Raw genomic sequence first — 25,156 nt, 5'->3', positions numbered from 1 at the left:
ACAGATACTAGCCAACATTATAGGTATTATATACTGTACACCAACATTTCTTTTTCACAATTTCACGGGTAGAAGATTCATTTTAGCAACCTCAGCATATGATTTTTTCCCTTTCCCTATTAAATTGAGAAGTTCCACTTAAAGGGTAAGGGAAGCACTTTAAAGGAAGCACTTTATGACTTCTCTTTCGGACCAAGGTCAACTGCAGTTAAGTAAAAACTAAAAGTTCTACTGTATTGTGAAGGTATTATGAAAGCATATAAAGGGACCACATGGCTTCCACAAAGGTAAGTTATTTGAGAGTGTCAATAAACAGGTAGAGAGGGCACTAGACATTCTTTACTGGGACCTCCAAAAGGCATTTTACGAAGTCCCTCACGAGAAGCTCCTGAATAAACTTAGCATTGCTGGAAGAAGAGGGGAGGTTCTCTTATGGAGCCATAACTTGTTCAAGAATGGAATGCAAAGAGTGGGAATAAATAGGAGATCCCCCCATTGGAGGGATGTAAACAGTGGAGCCCCACAGGGTTCTGTTTTAGGACCAATTCTTTTCAGCCTTTCCATAAATGATCTGGAATTAGGAGTGAGTAGTGAAGGGGCCAAGTTTGCCAATGACACCAAAATATTTAGGGTGATTAAAACAAAAAAGGGACTGTGAGAAGCTCCACGGGGAGCTCTCCAAGCTGGGAGAATGAGCATCAAAATGGCAAATGTGGTTATGTGCAAAGTAAGACATGTTAGGGTAAATAAATTTATTTATTTATAAAATTTGTATGCCGTCCATTACTTGCGTCTCTGGACAGCTTGCTTAAATCAAGCATCAGTTGATGGGAACTGAGCTAGTGGTGACTGATTATGAAAGGGATATTGGGATTGTGATGGACAGCTTGATGAAATGATGACCCAGTGCACAGCTTCTGTGAGAAAGAAAATTTTTTATCAGGCATACTTAGGAAAGGAATTGGAAATAAAAGCACCATTCTCCATGCATATCTTTGGTGCAATTGACCTAGAATATTGTGTACAGTTCTCATCACTTCACCTGTGAAAGCACATTATTGAGTTGGAAGAGGTGCAGAGAAGGGCAACTAAAATGATCAAGGGGTGGGAACAACTCCCCTATGAGGAACATTTGCACCTCATTTAGTTTAGCAAAAGCCAAGTAAGGAGAGACATTCTGCTTGGTGAAGAAAATGTTTCTCCATGGCAAGAAGTAGTGGTGGCCATCAATTTAAATGGCTTTAATGGGGATTGTATTGTACAAATTCATGGAGGAGGAGGAGATTGGTGTCTGCTAGTTTTCAGTAGCAGAGGCAGTCTGTCCATGCACACAAGTTGCTGGGGAAGGGGCTGTTGTACTCATACCCTGCTTGAGAGATTCTGTAGGAAGGTGGTTGGCCGATGTGTGAACAGAATGCTGGACTAGGTGTCCTTTTGGTCTGATACCATGGCTCTGTTTTTATTCTTTCTTGCAAACGGCCACTAAATAAGTTCAACATTTTAGCTCCAGAGGTATTGCAAGCTTGAGTTGGCTTCTCTAGGGTGGGGTGGGGGAGTAACCAGCAGAAATACTTCACTGTCCCATGAGTTTTTACTCTAACATACACACCACATTTTTTCTCATCTTGTAAAAAATATGGACATACCTTCCAGATCCCCCTCTTAAAGGCTGAGAATATTTTACTCTCCTGTGACTCATGTACTTGCTTTTTCTGTCGGCCTTAAAGAGGGAAAAATGTTTTACATTTCCAACATAACTATTCAGCCTAAATTTGACATTTCCTGCATTTGACTGAGGTTTTTCTTCTTCTGAAGTGCACCTGTAAAGTGATCTACCTCTCATACCCAGCTGGAGAAGTACGTAATTTGTGGACTGAACTGACCTTTAATTGGACAGAAATGCTGGTATTCTTCCATGAAATTGTAGCTGAAAAACATGATTGCATAATTAGCCAGGATAAGAGTGCTTCTTATGAGGTCTGTTCATTAAAATAAGTTATTCAATATTTTACATTTTTAATTATCTACAGCTGCAATCTTCTGTGCTTTTACAAGGCAGTAAGTGACTTACTTCTGAGGAGACATGTGCAGGATTGAGCTGTTAATCTGTTGAAGTCGTTAATAGTGCCTTTATTTTTAACTTGGGAGGAAAATGTTTTTCCATGCTTATTATAAACATTATAAACATAACTTACAACTTTGCTCCTATAAGTGTAGCAAGACTTTAAAACTGCTAGTTGCAAGTAGAGCAGAGATGTGTTTATTCAAGATTCAAAGTGGCAGAAGGGAAGGCTGTGGAATGTTAAAATCAGGCCAGTATCACTGTTGTCCTTCAGTCCTGCCACATTGTGCTATTATCAAAATAGATAAGGGCACGGGCAGACTAATCCTGTTTCTCCAGCCTGTGCAGCACACATTCTAAAGGCCAGTTCAGAAGTAGCAACTGTATGGTAGGTTGAGAACAAGCATCAATTCAGTGGGCTCCCAATTTGCCCCTCCCCACTCCCTGCCAGCTTTAGGGATTCTATTGGGATTACTTTAAGCTAGTTTTATCTTACCTTACTAACCAGCATGTGTAACCAGACTCAAATCCTGATTTCATAGGATCAATGGTACACTGGGATTAAATCACTTTTTTCTGTTTTGGAGGTAACAGGAAACTGTAGCTTACGCCAAGCACAACAGAAGCCCAAAGCTGGAACAGGAGGGAAGAAGAGGAGGAAAAGGGGTGGTGTACAAGATTAGCACACTGCTTTGGGTTTAATAAACCTTGTTTTTTATTAAACCAAGACCATTTACATCTAAATCATCACTATTTTTCCTTCCCTGGGGCAGCCCTTATTTTCTGGTAACAGCCCCCAGTTTTGCTTCCAACATCAAATTGTTAGTGTGAGTGGCTACTGCTGTCATTTTCTAGGGTGCATTGCTCCTTTCCTAGGCTCTTCAGAAGTTAAGCTACTTAGTGGTAGTTCAAGAATTCATTTTGTCTGTATTGCACATCTAGGTAAACACCACTTAAAGCCCTGTTTTTATGCAGGGCACTGGCATGTTTAAGCCATACGTACTTTAAGGCAATGCTGATTTTTTAAATATTTTTAACCAAAAGAGTGGTTATCTTCTTGAGTTTTAGATTTGTGGAAGACAGGCCTGCATAATTTAGTCACCTTACATAGCTTAATAAATTTAGCAATGGGATTTTGAAAGAAGAGACGCTCAGAAAATGAATTATGATGAGAATAAAGGGTTGTTGTTTTTTTATAGGCATTCCCCATTTTCACCTCTGGACAGTTTGGCACTCATGTGGCTTGACATAACACTATATAGGTAACAGAGTGAACTCATGAGAATTTGACTACTGAGTTGTTATTTTATGGAACTGTTACCCAACCTAAAGATCTCTTTCCTGGTTCTTCAGCATTAACTCAGACCCCATCAGCATGTCTGAGCACAAGAGAATTCCTTTTCCCCACAGAAACAGCACCTGCCAAATTGAAATTCCAGACGTATGATGACCTCCTTATTATATACGCACTTATGCACACAAGTCACTGGAGAGCTTGCACATGGTTGTGGACAATCATTGGGTGCAGCAAGTTGGAAGATTCCATTCATATTGATAGTATCTTTCTGCCTAGGCTGTTTCTCTGGCCTCTTTCAAAGCTGCATAACTACCAATAGGATTGAAACCTTGAATCGGGAAGCACCTAGGAGTAATTATATTGTTCACTGACTCACGAGATGTGATCATGCATCCCGGGGGGGGGGGGGGCAGGGGAGGGTGTTATCCTGTTGTTGCCATCCTCAGCACTTCTATTGCTCAGTCACTGGGACACAGAATGGGGCACAAAAGTGGGGATGGTTCCTTTTTCTTGGTTAAGTTGAGGTTAGCGGGTTGCACATGCCAAGGGCTAAACAATGGAAGATACTTCTCTGCCACCGTAACTTACCATGCGGGTTGCCCACATGGACCTCTCTAGTGAATAGGGGCCCTTTAGGCGTTTGCTTTCATGGGTTCAAGGACTTGGCAGTCAGAAAGCACCTGCATGTTTCCATACACTCAGTGCAGCAATAAAAGTCAATGGAGGAAGCCCATGAAAGCTTTTGCTCCTCTGCAACCATCCAGGGTATTTGTGTAATTCCTGGTAGCTTTCCATACTTGAACTCTGTTGCATCTTCAGAGGGGATCAGTAAAATCTTCAGAGTTCTTTGATTGAGCCATTTTTAATTTTTATACATGATTTTTATCCTACCTTTCTTTACCGAACTGAACCACTTCAAACATCCTATGGGACATTGAATTTTTCAGACTAGCTCTCTCTCTCAACAGCAGGGCAATACATTCTACAACAATGCAGCAGCAGTGTGGTTATTTGTGTTATATTTCTGTGTCAGTACTTGCTTTCTGTTATTATTAATGGATCCTGCAAGGTAGGGTTGATCTTGGAAACTTCAGATTTTGTAGTAAAAACTTGCAAAAATACAATGACCAGCTCCATGCTGTAGCTCTTTTAGGGAGCAGTCGCTTGATCTCTGTGGGATAGTTGGCATAAGTTGCCTTTGTAACTTTACATAGAAATAAAACAAGCAAATGTGTTTTATTTAATGGATAGCAGACAGTCTTGGCTCCCAGGGATGAGTTTGCATGTGCAGGAATCCTTTTGACTGCTGTGTGCTGTGCTGAGCTGAGACATATGGATTGTTTTTGGTCACATATGATCATTTTGTTAAGGAAAAGACTTTGCAGGTGATTTATGTTTTGCTTTTAAAAGCTCAAATCCATATCTGGGTTAAGAAATAGAAACAGTGGCATGGACTGTCTCAGTCTAAATTCATGGTTTCCTATATACAGTGTATTTACCCTGCTTAAAACATTGTGATTGCCAAGGCACGTGTTCATACCAAGCTAAGACTGTGATCCTTTGTGATACATGCAGAACCCATTGATCATATTCTGTACTTCTAATAATGGCTTGATTACCTGGAAAAGCTATTGGCCAATAGCCCCAAACTCTTAGCAACATTGCTAAAACTACCATGTTCTCATATTCAGGACTTCGTGTGTTCTATGAATTTTCAGGATCAGTATTTATATTATCATAGGATCTGTTAAAAAATGTTGATATCCTGGAACTTGGATAGCCACCTCAATATCACACAAGGGGGATGGGGGTGCACCACCCAAAAAAGAAGAAAAAAAATTGCATGTACTAATTTACAGACAGAATATAAAAATTAAATTTCACAATAATTTCCCACCCAAACCCCTCCAAATTTATCAAATCTACCCCACCCCACCGCCCAGCATCCCCCCACCCAATTTTTTATGATAACACAAGCTGCTGTGGGCCTTCTTGTTTTTGTTTATTTTAATCCTCTGCATGCCCCAGAGAAATTCAGGCAGGACTCACCTCTTTTCCTCTTGAGTTGTGCTTCTTCTAGCTTGCACCTTCCGTTGTTACTAGGAAAAGGGCAGTTGGTGCCACTTCACTGCAGTGGCTGCATCCTGTGACTCTCCACTGAGTACAAGATCAGGCAATGCAGTGCCCAGGTGTGCAGTGCTCCTCCCCAGAGCCAGATCCCCCAGAATCCCAGTTTTTCAGAGTTAAACTTGGATTGAAGAAAGGACCTTATGTTGGCTCTGCGATGTAAGTGGCAGTTGTCCTTGACTGGAACAGCAGCACCAGCAGTGATGGGGAGGTAGTTGCAGAACTTAACAAGAATATATTAGGGTCAGCAGCAAACGCAGAGTCAGGAACAAGTGAGGATCAGAGACTGAGTAAGCATGGCAGGTCTAGAGGTGAAGGCAGAGTCAAGAACAGGCAGGGATCAGATATCTGGGAAGGCATTGCAGGAGTGGCGTTAAGGGGAAAACAAGAAAACAAAGATTCCTGTTGCTGTAACAGAACTGGACAGTACTGAGAAGTCCTTTGCAAAGCTTCTTTCAATTCCCACTTGGTCTGCATGATTGTGCTGGTCCTAATCCTGCAAGTACCTATGAATTTGATGCCAATCCCGCAAGTACTTGTAAGGTGGACCAAACTGCCTCCTTTGTGCCACCAGGGGAAGCTATCTCAATCTGCAGAGCCTTTCACCTCAGTATTATGGACTGTCTGAACAGTAACTGATATGTGCACACACAGCCCCCTGGCACATGCACCCAGAACTACAATTTCAGGTTTCTTAAGAACAAGTTGCACTGTCAGACAAAGTGTCACATGGCAGCATCTTCTGTGATGGCACAGAAACTATATGGGAACAGGCAGAACTGTTCTTTATATCAAGGCAGCTGCTGCCTCCCAATTTCTGCCTTGCTTCTATGGGTTTCTAATCCCCATCTCTTCTACAGTTCCCTCTTACCCCAATCCCTTTTTACCACTGCAGATGCAAATCTTTGAAGTACTGAGGTTTGGAAGCTGGTTCAGTTATGCAGCGTGTGTGATCTTACTATACCTGGTTCCAAATACAGACTTGATAAATGGGTTTTAGCTTTTTCTTTCCTTCTTTGCTGCTTCTTCTGAACGCTGCTAGAGCCAACTCAGTTTGTGTACACAGTGAAAGATGAATCTGAGTGCTAGAATACTGGATAATTTGGCAGAACTCATTACGAATGGCAATCTTTGCACAGCAGGTGCTAAGAACTGGAAAGCAAATGTGGGCTAAAGTCATTGGCAACATTATGTGGCAAAGCTTGTACGTAGTTTGCTGTATCGCTGCCAGTTCCCTCAGCTTCTTATTTCATATGAGTGCTAAAACTTTCCCAGATTTTAATTTAAAGCAAAACCCCTAAGAAAGCCAAACTTTGCCTCTAGCCTAAGAAGGGTGCGGGTCGTCTTTAGAGCAACAGTTTTGAGACTGTGTTCCTGGGAACTAAGGGCATCTTGGGGCACTTACCAAGTCTTCCTCAAGGAGAACCTTAATGGCAGGCTGTTTTCCTAAAAGAGACGATGTGATAATTCCTTCTCTGCAATGTACAGTGAGGCAGTGGTGGCAACCAGCATTCTCAGTTCACACAGACCAGTGCTGATAGCAGTGCTCCCACATGAACTGAAAGTGTGTCCTAGCCTATCCTCTATACTCCTTTGCAGTGCCATGCCCCAGGTTTCCATGGCAGATGTTGAGGGATTTGTCAGAAATAAATCAAGCTTAACCTGAAGATGGAAGATTCGTGGCTTAGAGCAAACATGCAGGCCTGGGAGGCCCCTTCTGACTTGTTTTTCCCTATGTTTCTGTGTTTGCTGACTGGCTCAGCAAGCTTCATAACTGAGAGTTTTGCTGCAACACAATTCTCCTCCTATCTGGTGCCTCACAGTGGAGAAACTCTGCCGGCTGGAAAATGCTGGGAGTTTAGTGCAGAACAACTGGAAAGTAACAGGTTTGGGAAGGTTGTCCTGCACACTTGTCCTTAGGAAGGTTGTCCTACACACGTTTAGGGTGCAATCTTACACTGGTTTGGTCAGACAAATGCTGACTGTGAAATGCTGGGAATTTCAAGACTTTTTGTCTAAGCATGCATAGGATTGCACCCTTAGTCAAAAAGTCATCTATATTGGAGCTCAAATGTATTTTACTTTTTTATTTTACTATTGCATTTATATCCCTCCTTTTTATATCTAGCAAAAGACCCCAGGTAGTTTACATGATCCCTCTCCTCTCCATTTATGACTCACAACAGCCCTGTCAGTTAGGATAAGACTCAGTGACCAATCCAGAGTTACTCAGTGGAGACAAAACCACATCTACTGGGCCTCAGCTGGGCACATGTAATAACTATACCACACTGTCAACCTAATGCAATATAAATCTACATACAGTCAATTGATTGGCTAAAACCAAGCAATTATTCTGTTATTAATTGAAAAGTTGAGATCTTTACATGTGAAACCGCTTCCCTGGACTTGTGCATAGTGCTTCCTTTCTCTTTTCATTCAGATACCTGTATGAAATTGCACAGAGTTTGGTTTTGGGATGGTACAGAAATGAACGAATGAACAAACAAACAAACGCCTCTCAAAGCAGAGGTATTTTCTTTGGATTTTCTTAATCCCCATTCTGAGTTATATCTAACTGCATTTCGTCACATCCCTCCTTGCTTCTGTTGGCTCCCCTCTGTTGTGGGGTCTTTTCCATGCATCCCAGCAGATCATTGTAGCTGCACCCTGGGCTGAATGGAGAGTCGCAAAGGGCCTTATGTGGCCTATGGACTCTGGGTTGTCCACCCCTGCTTTGAGAGGATGCTTTATAGGACCCTAGGGGACTCACATTAAGGGCTCTAGCACCGGGCACAGGTTTCTTATTCTGTGCAGTGCTGGGATGGTTCATAGACACAGGGAACTTCCTCAGTTTGAGCGAGTTGTCACTGTAAGAAGCCATACACCTCACTTCTCAGGTTCAGTTCTAGGGGGGAACTGACTTGCAAGTCAGTATCAGCCATACTGTGAGCAGTATGAGGAGAATCCACTCCCCATATTTAATTCCTGATAGAGTCCCCAGCGTAGTGTTGCTGAGGTGGGGCTTAACATGGGACATTTAAAACGGAGTGAGACTAAGTGCATGTTAAAAAGTTTTTAAGCAGAATCCAAGGCAGGCATCCTCAGTGGGCCCGGCTGAGGCCATGGCGCATTGGTACCTGTCTGAGGTTGCCATGCACTCTCACTTCGAGGGTCATTTTGGTATCCCTCTGCCTGAGAACACCGTAAGAATCTAAGAAGAGCGAGGCTGGATGAGACGCCATGCCCATTCAGCATTTTGTTCCTGCACTGAGAAGGCCACAAGTATGGTGAGCGCTCAGAAGCTCCCTTCTGCTCATGTTGCCCAGCTGCTGGCATTCAAAGGCCTGCCATCTCTGATAATGGAGGTAATATCCATCATGAGTAGTACTCATTGATAGGTGTAGCTTCCATGCACTCGTCCTGTTTTAAAATGGTTCCAGCTGCTGGCCATTACCACAGCAAGCACATTCCATAGCTGAACTGTGTGCCGTGTGAAGAAGCCGTCCTTGACTGAACACCTGTTTCTTCCTCCGCACCAGCCCCAGATTGTTGTTTGTTTTGCCCTTGATTCCAGATGGACTTGGTTTCCAGCCCTTTGACCTGACCACTTGTGGGCCTGCCTGAACTGGACCTTTGCATGTTTCCACAATGCAGATCTTTTATCTCTCTTGGGTGGAATAACGTAGGCACCTCTTATCTTTTGCATGTTTTCAGTTTGTCATGCTGCAATTTATCTGTCCAATAAGTACTTGTCAAAATGTGGGTTTCTTCTTTCAGTAAAGCAACAGTTAAAAATCGAGAATACTAATTTTTTCCCCACATATGGAAGTATACAGTCACTGTAGCCCATGTTTCTTGCTATATCAAAACATACTTTTTCTAAGGCTCCAGCACAGTTAGCAGTTAATTTTGCATTTCTGTGGCTGTTTTGGTGGAATTTGCATGTACTGGGATGGTGAATGGGAGGAGGAGGAACAAATACTTTTGCTAGGAGTTAACCTTGTTTGGTTTGGAGTATTTGTATGTCTAAAAAAATAACTAAAGAATAGTGGGATTCAGAAGAAAAACCAAAGATAATTATTTGACATACTGTAATACCTGGTAATTTCAGATGATAAAATTCACCCTTTTAGACCTGAAAATAGAACTTAATCCTAGAACGCTTTTGATTTTTTTACTGTTAATAGATGATCAGCATCACGTAGAAATGAATAAGTAGAATTCAATTTATTTCTGATACCTTGCGTACTATAGAGAAAATTTTGGGGCATGATGTATGTTTTAAAATACCATACACACAATACAGAGTACTTGAAGTGGGCACCTGGTGGTCTGAAGGTGGTAGTTTTGCCCTCCTTCCCACCTGGCCAGTTATCGTTCTTTTTTAGCTTCTTGAACATGCTTTGAAGGAGAGTTGTCCCATCACCACTCCCAATGGCAACAGAAAGGACACAATTCTTTTTATTTCCAGAGTAGATTTATAGGAATAGTGGTTACAAGGCAGAGGCAGTCTTTGTGCTCCCAAGTAGATCCTGCATGTAGCCCTATTCACCATCAGTTGTTTTGCTGCTTTGCAGTGCAGGAAGCCTACAAGACAGATACCGATAGAGTATAGGGTACAGTCAGTGATGGTCTGTTTGAAGCCTCATTTGTTTCAATGGGTTTGAGCTCAGTAGGACTAGCATTGGCTACAATCCCATGTTTTACATAGGAAGATGCCTTGCATGAAGACACTGCTCCATCTATTTATCTACCTTCCTGTCTACTTATATTTATAGCCCATCTTTTTTGCTCCAAGAAACCCAGAGAAGCTTACATAATCCTTCTCTACATTTAGTCTTGATAGTTAGGCTGTGAGTCTATGACTGGTTGAAGGTTACCCAGTGAGCTGAGTGTTCAAGAGGAGACTCCCAAGGTCCAGTCTGATACTCCAGCCATCACACAACTCTGGCTCTGTTGTTGACATTAGCTGGCAACAACTCTCTGTTTCAAGCATGCTGCCCTAGCCCCAGCTAGAGACACCACACTTTAAATCTGACTTGCTCTTCCTTTAAGCGTCAGCTCCTCCTTTTACCCTTCAAAAGGAGATCAGACTCCTACCAAGACGTTTCTGATACTATCAGCCTATTTGCACTCTTTTGCTCTGTTGCACTTGAGTAGGCCTTTTGCCTTCCTACAACATAGTCTGGGTGCTCATATGGCAAAGGGCACTGCGAGGATTTAGTAAAATTCTTGGAGTAGCCTGCATCCATCTGTTGGCTGCCAGTTCCTACCTGTATGTACAATTGTCAGTTTCCAGTGGTTGTTTTCTAATTTGTTCTTATTCCAGCAGTTCTGCCCATAATAAATCATAACCATACAAATAGGTGCCGCTTCTAAAAAAGTGAAGAAAGTGTCTAAACGGAACAAGAATTTTATTCGGGGCAATGATTAGCATTAATCTAGTGCCCCAATAAAACAGTATATATTAAGGGTCAGCACTTGGAGGTCTCAGGACCGAATCATGGGGTGGGGGGCACTCCAGCTGCTAAGCAAGAGGCAAGATTTGTGAGGAGGCTGGTGGCTACACAAATGGGTCTCATTGGTATGTGGACGGTGGATAGCAGTATAACAAGTGAGACAATGAAAGTAGCAGTAGTGAGAATGTACCAAAATGTGATGAGGTAGAATAGCCTGCCATAGCCTGTGCCCCCCTGGATGCTTTGGACTACAACACCCAGTACTGCAGGCCTGGGTTGAAGGAATCTGAAGTCCAAGACATCTGGAGTGCACCACCTTCGAAAATCTTGCAGCAGGATTTAGAAGAGTTGAAGCATTGTGGCATGGTTTATAGGCTATCCCAAAAAGTAATGGGTTAACCTTCTCTTTATACCTGAGCACCTAATTTGGTTTATATAAGTGCTCCTTAAGGCATAATACTCTGGTTGAGATTTGCAGATAGAAAGCATGAAACATCTTAGGCTTAGAAGTCTATTTTCTCTCTTTTGCTTTTCTGAACAGCTGCCTCAATATGGGCATGGTAACTTGATATGTTTTTGCCCTGCTTTATTAGTGCAAATTTGTAATGGTTGTTTTGGAAAAATGTGCTGTGAATTACTCTGGAGCCTTTCACACTAGAGTGGTTAGTTCAGCATTAGAAAACCCTGGGCATTGACTTTCATAACAGCATTGGTAAGCATGTGATTTGAGGCCTTAAAGTCAGCAAAACCAAATTATACTTCAACGGCCCTCTTTAACTTTGATCATTTTCAATATCCGTGCCTCAGTCTGTTCCTATAATACAAATTACTTTGCCAGAATAATGGGGCACAAGCCCATAATCTGTTTTTGTACTTTGGTTGCTGTGGTGATGCTTGATCTTCCATGAAACTAGTATCTCCAGGAAAACGGAAAGTTTGCAGCTGTCTTTACCTCCTTGATATCATATGCGTTTGCAATGCTCTTTTGAAAAGAATCCTCAACTGCATAGACATGTAAAACCCACAGAAACATTATTCTGTAGATAATACCCGTTTTCATGTGCAAGATGTATTAGCTACTAAATGTGTACAGTGAACTTCAACTTACTTAATAACAAGGCCCCTGTATTTCTTATCTATTGCTCTATCAGTATGGGGAAAAAAACAGAAATAATTTTCTAATGAAACTGCCATTTCTATTTTAACTAAAAATACAAGGGCTGTATTGTATCATCCTTTGGACTTAATGGTTGGAAGTGTACAACTTCACAGTGAATGATTTGATGCTGCTTTAGCAAATGGTCTAAAAAACTGAAAAAAAATATTTAAAAAATTGAAAACACATTCTTTTTTACAATACACCTAGATAGTAGACTGTATAGCAAGTTAAAGGTCCTAAGAGAAAGTATTTGTGTGATGCCCCCAAAAATCAGTAAAGTAGGTGCCATGCAGACCTCTCTGGAAAGGTCAGCTAATTTGTGGCAGCTCACTAAATGTAGGACATTCTGTCCAGGTAGGACTGTATGACAAGAAGTGGTCCTTCAGATTGTGTGAAGAGTTTGATAAGCCAAAATGGACACCTTGAATTCAACCTGGAAACAAACTAGGGGGCTGTTAAGATGGTGAAAGACTGCTGTAATATGATTATATTGCCCAATTCCAGTCAGTGCTCCTTCCACCATATGTTGTATTAACTGAAGTTTCCAGATGATTTTCACCTCCCATGTTTTGCCTGAAGGCGTTGATGGGCTTTTGGATTGGCATCACTCTGTCCCATGATGCCGTGCCCAGTGGATTGATCCTAGAAACATTCTGCAACTTCAGGTTGTTCAGTTTGTCTGTCCTGCCCAGTGTCACCTCATATACACTTAATTTCTTAAGAGGACTGAGAAGGAAGTTAGTTTTTAAAGTATCGTTTACACAGGCCCTTAAAGAAAACAATTCATCTACTGGGGAGCAGGGAATTTTGTATTCCAAACGTCACTAAGCAGAGGCCAACCGTGCCTCTCTCCCACAATTGCTCACTAACAAGCAGCAGGTCTTTCACAGTTTGCACACACTCTGTCACAAGAGCTAAGGTTATCTCATCTCTTCCCTGGAATTGCTTGTAATAGTAAACCTCATGCCAAGCTTACAAGCTTAACTCTAGATTTCCCTTCTAATGACTGGTCAGCCTCATGACTTAGACTTTGCAGCAAAGGATGGTTTCTTCTTTCAGACAGGCTAAGATGACTTGTGCCTCTATTGATTCCTATATATTTGGAAGAACGAATGGGGCAGGAGGGAGCTCTGTGGAGCTAGGTGTGCTTTTCAAATGGTGGGGCTGACTGTGCATCTTCACCCTATTTGCTTCACGTTTTGTAGTGGGACATCAGGTGGAAAGGCAGCAGACAGTGATGTTGTGGTTCCGTTCCAGGCTCCTTTTTCAGGCAGAGGCTTTAGGGTTGGGTTGTGAGTGGCGTTGTGATTGCTGCCGAATGCAGTTGGCAGCCTGCCTCCTCTACTCTTTTGAGGAGGAGAAGGATGCTTCTAGATGGAGAGCTCCTAGTTCTATCCATCAAAATCAATTGCTTTTAATACATATGTGCCTCTCTGTGTTGTTTGTCTATATGCCTACATGTGTATGGTTTTTAATAATCTATTTTTAAAGTTTTAATCTTTGCAAACCACTAAAAGAGCTTCAGTTACTGAATGATAGAGAAATGTATGAAATTAAATGGAAAAAAGCATTTATTTTGCTGTAATGGATTATCTTTGGTAAGAAAAAAGGCCAATTTTCCACAACGTGGTGTACTTCAGATGAGCTAAACTAACCGCAGGCACCATGGGCAGTGGCCAGGGAAGATGGGGGTTGTCATCCCAAACACCAGGTGGGCATGCATTTGGGGAAGGCTGAGGAAGATGAAATTCATTGTGGGGAGAAAAATGGGAGGGTTTCAAATGGAAGCTGATTATGTTTGTTTGGCCTCATAAAAATCCATGAATAGAGCAGGTCAGTTGTGCAATAAAAGTATTATCTGGAAGCCCTATTAAGGCCAAGAAGTGCAAGCTGGGAGCTAGGAAGTATGAGGTTCAAATCTCATGTGCACCAGTAGACATGTTCCTTCAGTCTCAGCAAGGTACCCAGAACTCGCATTGAAAAAAGCACCCACGCATTTTCTTTTCAGCAGCTGAAATTGCTGTGAAGTAGGTTTCTGTGGGTGCTAGAAATTGTGTTCAAACAAGTTTTCATTCTCAGCCCCCACCTCTTGTTCTCAGCCCTTTGGACAGATTATTTGTCCTTCGCCATGCCTCCAATGGCAGCCATATTGTGGTAGCACCCACAACAGGTTCCCAAATGGCCAGTTATGCCCATAGCGACAGCACCAAAAGGTAGGCAACCCCTAAACTAGAGCATGCTGCACATTCACAGCTTCAAATGTTCCCCAGCTATAACATAAGAAATAATAGTATAAACCTATAAACAGGGCCATGTGTAAGGATTATTCAACTAATGTATGCAACGGTCTTACAACACTAGAAAAGATAAACCAAGAACTGCTTGTGTTTAATTGGTGAATTGTTGCTGTTGTTTTTACAGGTCGCCTTGCATTTGAATCCAATTTCTTCCATTCATATCCACCAGAAGTCACTGGTGTTCTTACTGAACTCTCCCCTGCCCTTGGTGTGGAAGGTGAAAACCGAAAGGCTTGCTCCAGGGGTTCCAAGACTTTTCATTGTGAGTATTCAGGGCTCCCTCGTGGCCCTGTAGCCACTGCATAATGCCGCAGTATGCAATTGATGGGTAAGGCCAGACTGAATAAATGTTAATTAGCTATCCGGTTTCAGGCAAAAGCTCTTGGGGACAATCTGGTGGCTTATGAAAGCAATTTGAGAAAGCTTGGTTATTTATTTGTACTTTGTTTAAAATGGAGGAATTTTTTTTAAGGAATTGCCCTTAAAATTGGAATGGCTCTGATTGTGTGATTGTTGACAACAGCAGACTTCCTGCTTCGTGAGGCTGTGTGGCCCTGTGACAGATCATTAGGCTCAGTAGTAGCTCTGCCAAAGGCCAAGAGCACAGTAGAAATGTTACCAACAAACAACTTGTTTCCTGTGTGGTCTGCAACCGGAACACTTGTGCTGAGCTTCTCATGCAGAGTAGAAGTGCATTTTTTATTTTTCATTTTTTTTAAGCTTGAAGTTTTGTTAAAGGCACAAAACTAGATCCAGAATGAAGTCATGTGTACTTCTCAAATACTGGAACACCACTTCTGCAGAAAGATCCAGCTATTACCTACTGTTTTGTAAATCAAAGCTGCATAGTTTGCCAGGATGTTCAAATTTGCTAGTTGTAAAGCTGAGCAGACTGGTTGTTTGGATTGCATTTTTAGGCTATGATATCATGTCTCATGGTGAATCCTTAAAGCATCATTATATAACATGCTAATTTCAGAAACAAACAGTACTGTTGCTGGTTGCAGAAGAGCTGAGCAGGGCCCAGTTCTGCTTTGTAAGGCACAGCCCACTGCATTCAACAGAGCCAGTGATGTTCATCCGGGCCCGGAATGAGAATGGAACTTTCTCCAAGTGCACCTGGAATCCATAATTTATTAACAAGAACCAGTCTTGCTGCTATTAGCTGTTTCAAGGTCAAATAGCAGTGTGGGATGGAATTCTTAGTGTGCTACAGACTTGATCTGGTTCAAGTCTCTGTGGCTACTGTGAGGGGAGAATCTCAAAGATGCACTTAGCATCATGTGTAGTTTGATCCTGGAGTGGCCTTTTGATCCCTTTAGGCCATGTGATTCTAACACAATCCATGTTTGGCTTCCTAGCCTTATTCACTTATTTGTCCCCCTTCTAATGAAATGTGAAGATTTCTTGTAAGACATAAGCAACTTTGACCTGAGGACTGATACACACTGCTGATGCCATATGTGAACATTCTGCTGCACAGATTTTGATTTTTAAAATATTTAATATGCATGCAATCACAATATTATTTTGGGGCTGGAAGTTTGTATTTCAAGGTTCTGGAGTTAATTACCTTTATATAGTGATAGGAATTACATGTGTGCCAGTTTTTCATTGCATCAAAAATTTCTCCCTCCTGTATCCAAAACATTCAGAAAAGTCTCTTCTCAGTTTGGACTGTACTTCCATCAGTGTATAGGACAAAGAACCTTTTCCTTTAGTCAAGCTTTCCCCAACCATTGACCATGCTGGGTGGGAATCATGGGAATTGTAGCCTAAAACATCTGGAGCCTTACCTAGTTGAGGAAAGCTGCTTTAGTCCCTTGTACTGAATTATTTTGGTTTAAATTTTGGGTGTTCCATACTGATTAGCCATGGAAAAATGCAGTGTTTTAAATCTTAATCATTAACACATTTTCCTAGGTAATTCCCAATTAAAATAAATGGTTCAAATGATTAAAAAATCAATGTCTTAAATGAGATATATCTGTGTCCTACATATTCCCAGTGCGTCCTACACTGTACTAATGCAGAATTATTGTGTCTGTCTCTATGGAAGCATTTGTTTAGATGATTCATAGACATTCTGGCTTCTCTTACTAATCTGAAAGAACAGGTTGTTATTTTCCACCAGGAACTCAAAACTTTTGAGGTAGATCTGCTGCTAATAAAATGGTGCAAAAATAGAACTTATACTTTCATGAGTGAAAGAACAACACCTTGGAGTAAGCGGCAACAGTTAAATTATTACAGAGCAGCATGAGAAATGGTTTGGTTATTCAGATCCAAGCTAGTTTCAGTGGTCATCAAGATACCTATAGGAACTTCTCAAGCAGAGCAAACCCATGCTAGCTTCCCCTTTAGCACTGAGTCACCAGAGAAATGCCACATGCGCATATTGAATTTCCATTGTCCTATATCAAGGTTGATATCCAAGGATAATATAGTCAAAGCACTCGACATACACATTTTCAGCAATCCTTACAATACCCTCGTAAAATAGGCCAGTTTCATTACCCTCATATGACAGGTGCAGGGCTGAGGCTGAAAAATAGTGGTTTGCCTATGGTCAGTAGGGAACTTGTGGTGAGGTGAGTTTGAACCAGCATTAACCTAAACTAGCCTTCTCCAACCTGAATTTGAAGTCCTGTCAGTCCCAGCCAGCCTGGCCAATGGTCGGGGATACTGGCAGTTGTAGTCCAAAATATCTGGAAAGCATCAGGTTGTAACATTTCCTGTGCTGCTCAGTAATCTTGATTAGCATAGTCCATAGGTCTTTTGCTGATTTGTTTGCTTGTCTCTTTGAGTATTGTATTTTACATGTGGTAAGTAGAAAGATACTTAATAAATCCGTCTTAAATACATATACAGTCTTAATTATGAAGAATTACCCCATGAAACGTGTCTTCACTACAGATTCAGGCTTGACATTGTAACTCCATTCAGAGTTGAACTATTAAAATGAATGGGACTTAAGTTACAGTTACATTCACTGGCCTGAGACAACATAATCAACACCCAAGGGTTGGCTGAGGGGTGTTGTTGAAATGTGGGTTATTATGTTGTCTGAACCTAGCCAAGGTAATGAACCATGGTGATAACTCATAGTTCAACAGTCCATGGTTCAAGAACTCAGTGGTTTATCTTGTTGTCTGAAGCCAGTCATAAGATTAAGACTGAAATCTAGCCTGTGGAAAAGAAGTTTCATAAATGTGGAGCCGAGTCAGAAGATTTTTTCTCTAGGTTTCTGCTAATCTTTGAAATTGGCATAGAGCTGGCCGATAGCAGACTCTTTGTTGATTCAAACAAGACTACAGCAGGACTCGAGGACCAGTGCTCCTGGCAAGGCATGTAGGGTGCAAGGCATTTGAGTTACTCTGACAGATAGAAACCCCTGCAGAATCTTTCTTTGGTGCTTCACTTTTTAATAGCAGTAGCCCTAGTTCAGGAGCTGGAAAAATTGTCGTAAGAGCTAAATATTCAAAACAGGAAAAATACTACTTGAGATACGGATGATGTCATGTAGCATTAAAACAAAAATATTGAATCTATTTAGATAAACTAACTTCCATCAGTGTGTGGGTCAGTGGAAATGTGCATGGAATATCTTTTTATACTTGGGGACATTAGCTACGTTCAAATACAGGAGAGCAGTGCTTTTTTGTAAAAAAAAAAAAAAAAAAGGTGCCGGAACTCATGTCTTGGGGTCACACTTTTACACAATGGTCACCGCCGGCAGTAAGCACTCAACCACACAACCGATCCCAAGCCGAGCAGCATCCCAAGCCGATCAGCGCCCTCACAAACAGCAGCGACAATCAGCAGCGACACACAAGCAGCCCACAGGCACTATGTTAATGATTTCTGCCGCTGATCTGCTACGCCCAACAGGGCAATTCACAATCACTTGGAAAAATCCGTCAAAAAAAGGTGCCGGAATGCTGTTCTGGTGCATTCTGTGACAAAAAAAATGCCCTTCAGGAGAGTATTTATGCTTGCTTGATTCAAGATTTTGCCAGCTGCTCTCCTAACTGGCTGATTTAATAAAGTTCCACTCAGCAAACAACTTTGTCCTTTGGAACCAGAGAGACATAATAATCTGTTGGGCAGGGCCTTTTTATACTACACTTAAATTTGTTATGCTGCAAGCTTCTTATGTTGTTTCCTGTCTCATTGATGACTGACTTGCTTCACTGATAGGTAGCTAAATTCTTTCTATCTTCAGCTCAAAACAGGAAGTTGATGCCAGTCCAGGAATAGAGAACTTCTTTCAGCCTGAGGGCCAAATTCAGTTTGAGAAAAGCTTGGTTGGCCCACTTTCCTGTGGTGGGTAGGACAAAATGCAAAAGGGATATGGTGAAAAGTGCTGGGGCAAAATTAAGATTATTTTAGTTTAATGCTCTTACCTAAGGCCAAGGTCATCCACACTATTGTATCCCTGATCACTATGTATGGGTGTGAAAGCTAGACAGTGAAGAAAGCTGACAGGGAAAAAATGGATAGATTTGAAACATGGCACTGGGGGAGAGCTTTGTGAATGTCCTGGGCAGAAAGAAAGATGAACAAGTTGGCCCTGGATTAAAGCAAGTCAGAACTTTTTCTGGAAGCAGAAATGACAAAACTGAGACTGTCATACTTTGGACATGTCATAAAAAGGAAAGGCTCCCTGGAGAAGACAATCATGCTAGGGAAAGCCAAGGCAGAAGAAGAAAAGGAAAGCCAAATATGAGACGAACTGACTCCATAACGGAAGCCACAGCCCTGCGTTTGCAAGAGCTGAGCAGGGCTTTCATGGACAAGACATTTTGGAGGACTTGCATTCATAGGGCCACCATTTATAAGAGATGACTTGATGGCGCCTAACAGCAACAACAACAACAGTGTTCTTGCTCCCGGTAACTAAGTCTTGGGGAAGGCATTCCAGACCTTTAGAATGGGGCAAAAATGCACAAAAGCAAGGAAATCAGCAAAAGACCAGTGTTTGGGAGTTCGGGTTAGGGCTAGGGCTAGGTACCCCAGGTGGCTCACATTTGGCTGATGGTCTGATATTCTGCTTCCTTGTGGTAAAATAAGTTCCTTTAATTCCTCTATTTTTTCCTGCAAATTCATCTTGGTTTTAATACATTGTTTTTATTCTTTTATCTTTTCTAGTTATTTTAACTGTTTACCACTCAAGAATCTGCCTAGATACAAAGCAGTACACAAATAGTATAAAACAAACATCCTGTATTTTAAGATGCAGTCCAGGTGCTGGCTGGAGCCTGCTGGTAGCCGCAGGACTTTTTTCTTTCTAAGCATGGGCAGGATTGCACCCTTACTGTATTTTATTTTGTCTTTATCAAATTGTATTGATCTGTGACAGTCATAAATATATTGATTTGATTCAGGCTGCTTTCTCATTGAAAATCTTCTTCCCCTGGCACTTCTTTTATGGTAAACATTTTTACCCTTGCAGCAATAAAACCACTGTGTACAGTTATGATTTTGGTGGGAAAATAGCCTGAGGAGAACGGGTTAAAAAGGTCTGTAAAAAGAGTCACGGAACCGTGTCAAGTCAAGAGTGAAAAAAGAAACCACCCTTTTGAGAGTCCACTGGGAGTGTACAATCAAAAGAACATTTACAGTTTATTCAGACATACAGGAAATACATGTGGCATGTAGGTAGCCCCCAAAGGGGCTACAAAGATGGAATCTGTACAAGATGCTTTTATAAGCTATCAGTTACATACACAGTTTGGAGGAGGTGTGGGGGAGGGGGGAACATGTACACAGTATACTAGAGACACATTAGAATAAAAGAGGAGGGATGGATGGGATTAAAATGACACAAGGAGAAGAACCTTCAGGAAAGGCAGATTTTGGCGTGTCTAAGATGAACCTCCAAAGGAAGACCTTTCAGGACAGGGGCATTAGCATTCCTAAGGTGTAGGTAGAAAGCATACTTTTAGTCACTTTGTTTTTGACTTATCTTCATTAGCTCTTATTCCCATTTCATTTGTATATTATCAAGGACAGTTGTAAATTTTACCTGATCCCTAAGGCCTTTATTACCATTTTGTGTGTCCTTCAAGTAAGTATCCATGTTGAAGGTTGACTGACTAGAACTACAACATATCAGCACAGAAATTTTTATGTGATTGATGAGAGGGCAATTCACCATTATTTAGTAGGATTTCAAAATCTGTTTTCCATTGAAATGCTGGCATGTATATTAGTGTGGTGGCTGCCCTCTGTATACCCTAATCTCTTGTTAGGAAGTAAATTATGTTGTTCTCTGTTAAGGAATTAACTTAAAGCAGGAATAAATCATTGTGAAGGGTAGACTTTTGAGATCTTTGGTAACCAATTAACTCAAGTAAAAGCTGAATGTTAAACACACATATCCCAACATGCACACAAAGTAGAGTGAATCGGTTGACTGAGCCTGAAGTCCTGAGCATACTTAATTTCATATTTCATTGATTGCAACTGGATTTATTTCTATCAATGTAATACATTTATATAAGGCCTTTTTTCCTGCAAGGAACCTAAAGAATCCTCTCCATTCTTTGTCTCTTACCCTTACTCCAAGGAGCCTGTGGTTGCATATACTGTATGATTCTCCTCTTCTCTACTTCATCCTCACAACAACCCTGTGAGAGTTAGACTGTGCTTCAGAGACTGGCCCAAAGATGCAAAGTGAGCTTCAAGGCTCAGTATGTTTCCTATGGCACAGGTTCTCATCTTTTTTGCCTGTAGGATTTTGTCCCCAAACTCAGAAAAGAGAGGTGTATTTGAACATGGAATCTCCTTGGTCCTGTAATCCCAATTTTACTTGAAAACAGAGGTTAGAGCATACAGGTAGGGGAGTTTTTTGATCTTTGTGTCCCCCCCAACAACTAGGATCCTTTGCCAGCACATAACTTTGGATCCTTCTAGAACTCTTAGCTAGGGCAGAGATTCGGCAGCTCTCTTCCACCAGACAGATAGGTAGGATGCACATGAACCTGGTCAGGTTGTTGTTTGTTTTGCTCATCACTGAATCCACATGCAAAGAAGGTATGGCTCCTGCACTCCAGTAGCTATACAAAAGAGGAAATCGTAGCAAGCACTCCTTGCATAAGAAGGTGCCAGATCCCTGTGTTCTTTTCCACCTGGTTGCCCTACGCATCACCAAGAACTTTTGCTATAAATTATTTGATTTCACAATGAGCTTTTCATAAATTTTGCTTGCCTGCTTTTGATTTCTTCCTTGGTTTTCCTTTGTTTGTTTGTTCCCAATCTCACTCTGAGCAGAGGTTTGTGCATCTTTGTGATGGGGTGTTGGTGGAGGGGGGCTGTAATGCCAGCAGACTATAAACACTACACTGAGAGCAGATAACCAAGCTGTTAACTTTCATTTAAATTTCTGCATGCCATCTACCACTGTAGTCCCGTAACCTGAAGATCCCTGTCAGACCAGAGTATTAAGGGTGGGAAATATGCTGCATGAACATAAAATTATAAGGACAATATTCCAGCTTTCCCTGTTGAGTCATGCTGGTGGTTTTTGCTGTTTAGAATTTTGGCTAAAAGGAAATTAATATACAGAGATAAATAATTAGATCTGTTTCTTTAGATGGACTTGAAGTCTCTGGTCTGTGATGCAAAGCAGTTTTGTTAGCAGACTTGAAATAATCAAAACCTGTTCACGCATGTGCATGTTTTTTTCCTGCTGGTTTTAAATATATCCAGGCTGTAACACATTCTTAGAAGGAAAGGGAAATCCCAAACACACAGTTGCTAAATTGTCCCCCCATCTACCTCACCCCCCACATCTTTTTTTATTTGGCTACAAGCAAGTTTCCACATGAAGGTATTGGCAGAAAGCCATGGTTTTATGTTTTATTCTTGTTTCAAAAGGTGGCCTTTGCAGGTGTTACTCAGCTGGTGGAAACTTTTGCTTCAAGCAGTAGCCCTTTGACTTTCATTGCTCAAGGTCTTCCCTGCTGGAATGAGGCTGTTATGGAAAGACAATGAAACTTCCCTAGATACTTTCCTCATTGGCCACAAAACATCACTAGGTTTAACTGTGCAGTGAAGGTCAAACGTAACGGATTACTCCTCTGCTTGCTAGTGATTCCTTGTGGGCATGACAGCTCTTTTGCTAGTTCCCTAGCAAAACTAGCGTGACCATGTGTTTTTTGCTGCAGTGGACAGTCCTCTGTTCAAAGGACTGACCTGTCCAAGCGCAGAATAAAAAGAACAGTAATAAACAGGCAGAGCCAGCAGAGTCATTCAAGGTACCCATCAATGTAGCCGACTAAACAGACTATGTTACCTGGTCACAGTCACTCCTACTCTGGGAAGTACTGTACTTCTATTTGCAATTATTCCGAATTTGCCTCTGTGCATGAATACTGTCACATATAAATGTTATGCAGATATGTAATCTTCTGCCCTCCTTTTTGCTGATACATTTTCTCTTTTTCAGTGATCCATAAGTTGCTACCCTGCTTCCCACACCTTCAAATCCAATACCAGTTTCAATGAATAGGGATTTACGAGCATTGTCTTGCATGACTTATTTTATATTGTTAACCTGTTTTATATTTTTATTATATAATGTTTTAATTGATATGTCTGTGAGCTGCCCCGAGGCTTCGGCGAATTGGGAGGCATAGAAATTTTCTAAATAATAAATAAATAAATAAATAAATAAATAAAGTAAAGGGCTATAGAAATCAATGGGCCATGTGCCAGAGTTCCTGTGACTGGTTTCCAACCAACCATACACAGAATTCTGAAGGAGGGGATTCATTGGCACACCTGTAACCTCTTAACCTTTTGTTCACAAGTACTGATTTTAGTAACGTTGCCTTACATCTGACAGTTTGCAGGATAGGGGCCTTGACAGATTTTGCAAAGTGCAGGACCTGCTCATGTTAAGATCTGTATCTGCTGCGAAGGTAAGTATTCGCAGCGGATTTTAAACACATTGCCAGACATATGGATGATTCTTCTACTTACGACTGGTAACTTATGAGTCCTGTATGTCTTTCTGGAAAGGTAAAGCTGTGTCATTATTTCTGGTTTGCTCCCTTCCCCCAAGAATATGTTTCAAAAATGTTGGCCCTCTGCCATCAAACCACAGGCAGCTCTTGGGTTTGCACTGGATTTTGGATGACTGTCAAAGCTCACTGAAAAACAAGTGCTGTTTCTTTTCCTGTGCCTAGCATTTAACGGGAAATCGGGAGGCTTCATTTCCAATCACTTGTTAAATCAACCCAGATGTGAGCCGAGCACCAGAATAAGAAAAGCGGAGGGTAGAGTTGGAAATGTTAGTTATAAAATGTGAATAAATAGTGACCTTATATGATTCCAAGGTATAGAAGAGAGGGAAAGGGACAACTATGCTAAATGTAATTCAATCATGTGTGTGTGTGTGTGTGTGTGTGTAATTTTATGGAAATTTTGAAGGTTGGCTTTCTTCATTCTAAAACCATAAAACAATTAACTGTTTTACTAGCTTTCCTTAATTAGTCAGCTAATTGCTTTCCTTTCCCCTAGGCTCCTTAAAACTATTTAAAAATAATATTCAAAGTATTTTTTAAAATCACTTTCTCATGCCACTAAATAAATTTTGAAAATTTGCCAGGAATCTATATTCAGAATGCAAAGTGATCTTTTTTATGTACACATTTCCACTGCAACTTTCCACTGCACTTGGGTTTATTAAACTTACATAAACTAATAGGGTAAAAATAGAAGAGATGGTAGTTATGGTTAGGAAATTATGAGATAAAGTGTTTAGAATACGATTGCCATCTTAGATTATGTAGCATTCCCTACACTAGCTTATTTCCTATTATTACATATTATGTAAATTTTAAATTAAAGTAAGCATTTGCACTGATTGATGCACTGAATCTGTAACACTGTCACGAGTTTTTTGGACATCTGCTAAATATTGTCAAGTGACATTGACTGACATGTTATAAACATGTTCTAAGATGTGGCTAGACCTATGGGCTATTTAATGTGCTCTGTCTGTAAAGCATGGTATACATGTTTACACATATACATCTGCACCTTTTCATTGCACTTCCGATCACATTTCATATAATATAAAATACTCCTTGTAATACATTACAGCAATACAGACCATCTGCTTGTGTTACCATTTGAGAAATCATCCACCTAGAGTCCTATCAGTGTTATTTGAGAAACAGTCTATCCTTTCTCATCACTGCTGCTGGGACTTGTGTTCCAGGCCTGGCAGGTGATGCCTCAGTGCAACTACTTATGAGTTGGAACAAATCAGGCGTTCATGAACATCCATATAGGACTTACTGTCTGCATACTAGTTCATTGAGTTTAGACAGGAAAAGTTTGAGAACTCCCAGGATGCTCTAGCCAGCCAAGGGGAAGGTTGCTCCCCTAAACAGCAAATCAAATGATTTGCTGCTATTCTGTCTGCATGAAAAACTGTTCCTCTGTGGTCAGTTTGTTTCCCCTTGCTGGCAGCTGGCACTAGATTAGTTTCTTGGTTTAAGTAGAAGTAATAATGAAGGCAAGATAAAACGATTGATAGAGCTTAAAGAAATGTATAGAAAAATGGATAACAGAAAGGTTAATACTGGATTCTATCTCTCAGCCTTCCCCAAGCTGCTGCCCTGCAGATGTGTAAGAGTGAAATACCAGCCATTCCTATTATTTATGCATTTATTTATCAGATGTATCTCCTTCTTTTTGTTTACAACAAACTCAAAGCAGTTTACATATTTCTCCTCC

At 41.1% G+C, this 25,156-nt stretch overlaps 1 protein-coding gene across 3 annotated transcripts in view; it reads left to right on the top strand.

The window, feature by feature from the left end:
• Nucleotides 1-25,156, top strand: part of TGFBR3 (transforming growth factor beta receptor 3) — a 175,825-nt gene that overhangs the window by 77,074 nt on the left and 73,595 nt on the right. For all 3 annotated transcript variants that reach the window (XM_044432267.1, XM_044432265.1, XM_044432266.1), the window contains exon 4: nt 14,529-14,666. In XM_044432267.1, coding sequence (XP_044288202.1) covers nt 14,529-14,666 — 138 coding nt within the window. The remainder of the gene's footprint in view (nt 1-14,528; nt 14,667-25,156) is intronic.

This window comes from Varanus komodoensis, unplaced genomic scaffold (genome assembly GCF_004798865.1).
Source record: "Varanus komodoensis strain SLA01 unplaced genomic scaffold, ASM479886v1 scaffold24, whole genome shotgun sequence".
Lineage (NCBI taxonomy): Eukaryota > Metazoa > Chordata > Lepidosauria > Squamata > Varanidae > Varanus > Varanus komodoensis.
The sequence above is the reverse complement of the archived record's forward strand: the minus strand, read 5'-3'. Positions and strand labels throughout refer to the sequence as shown.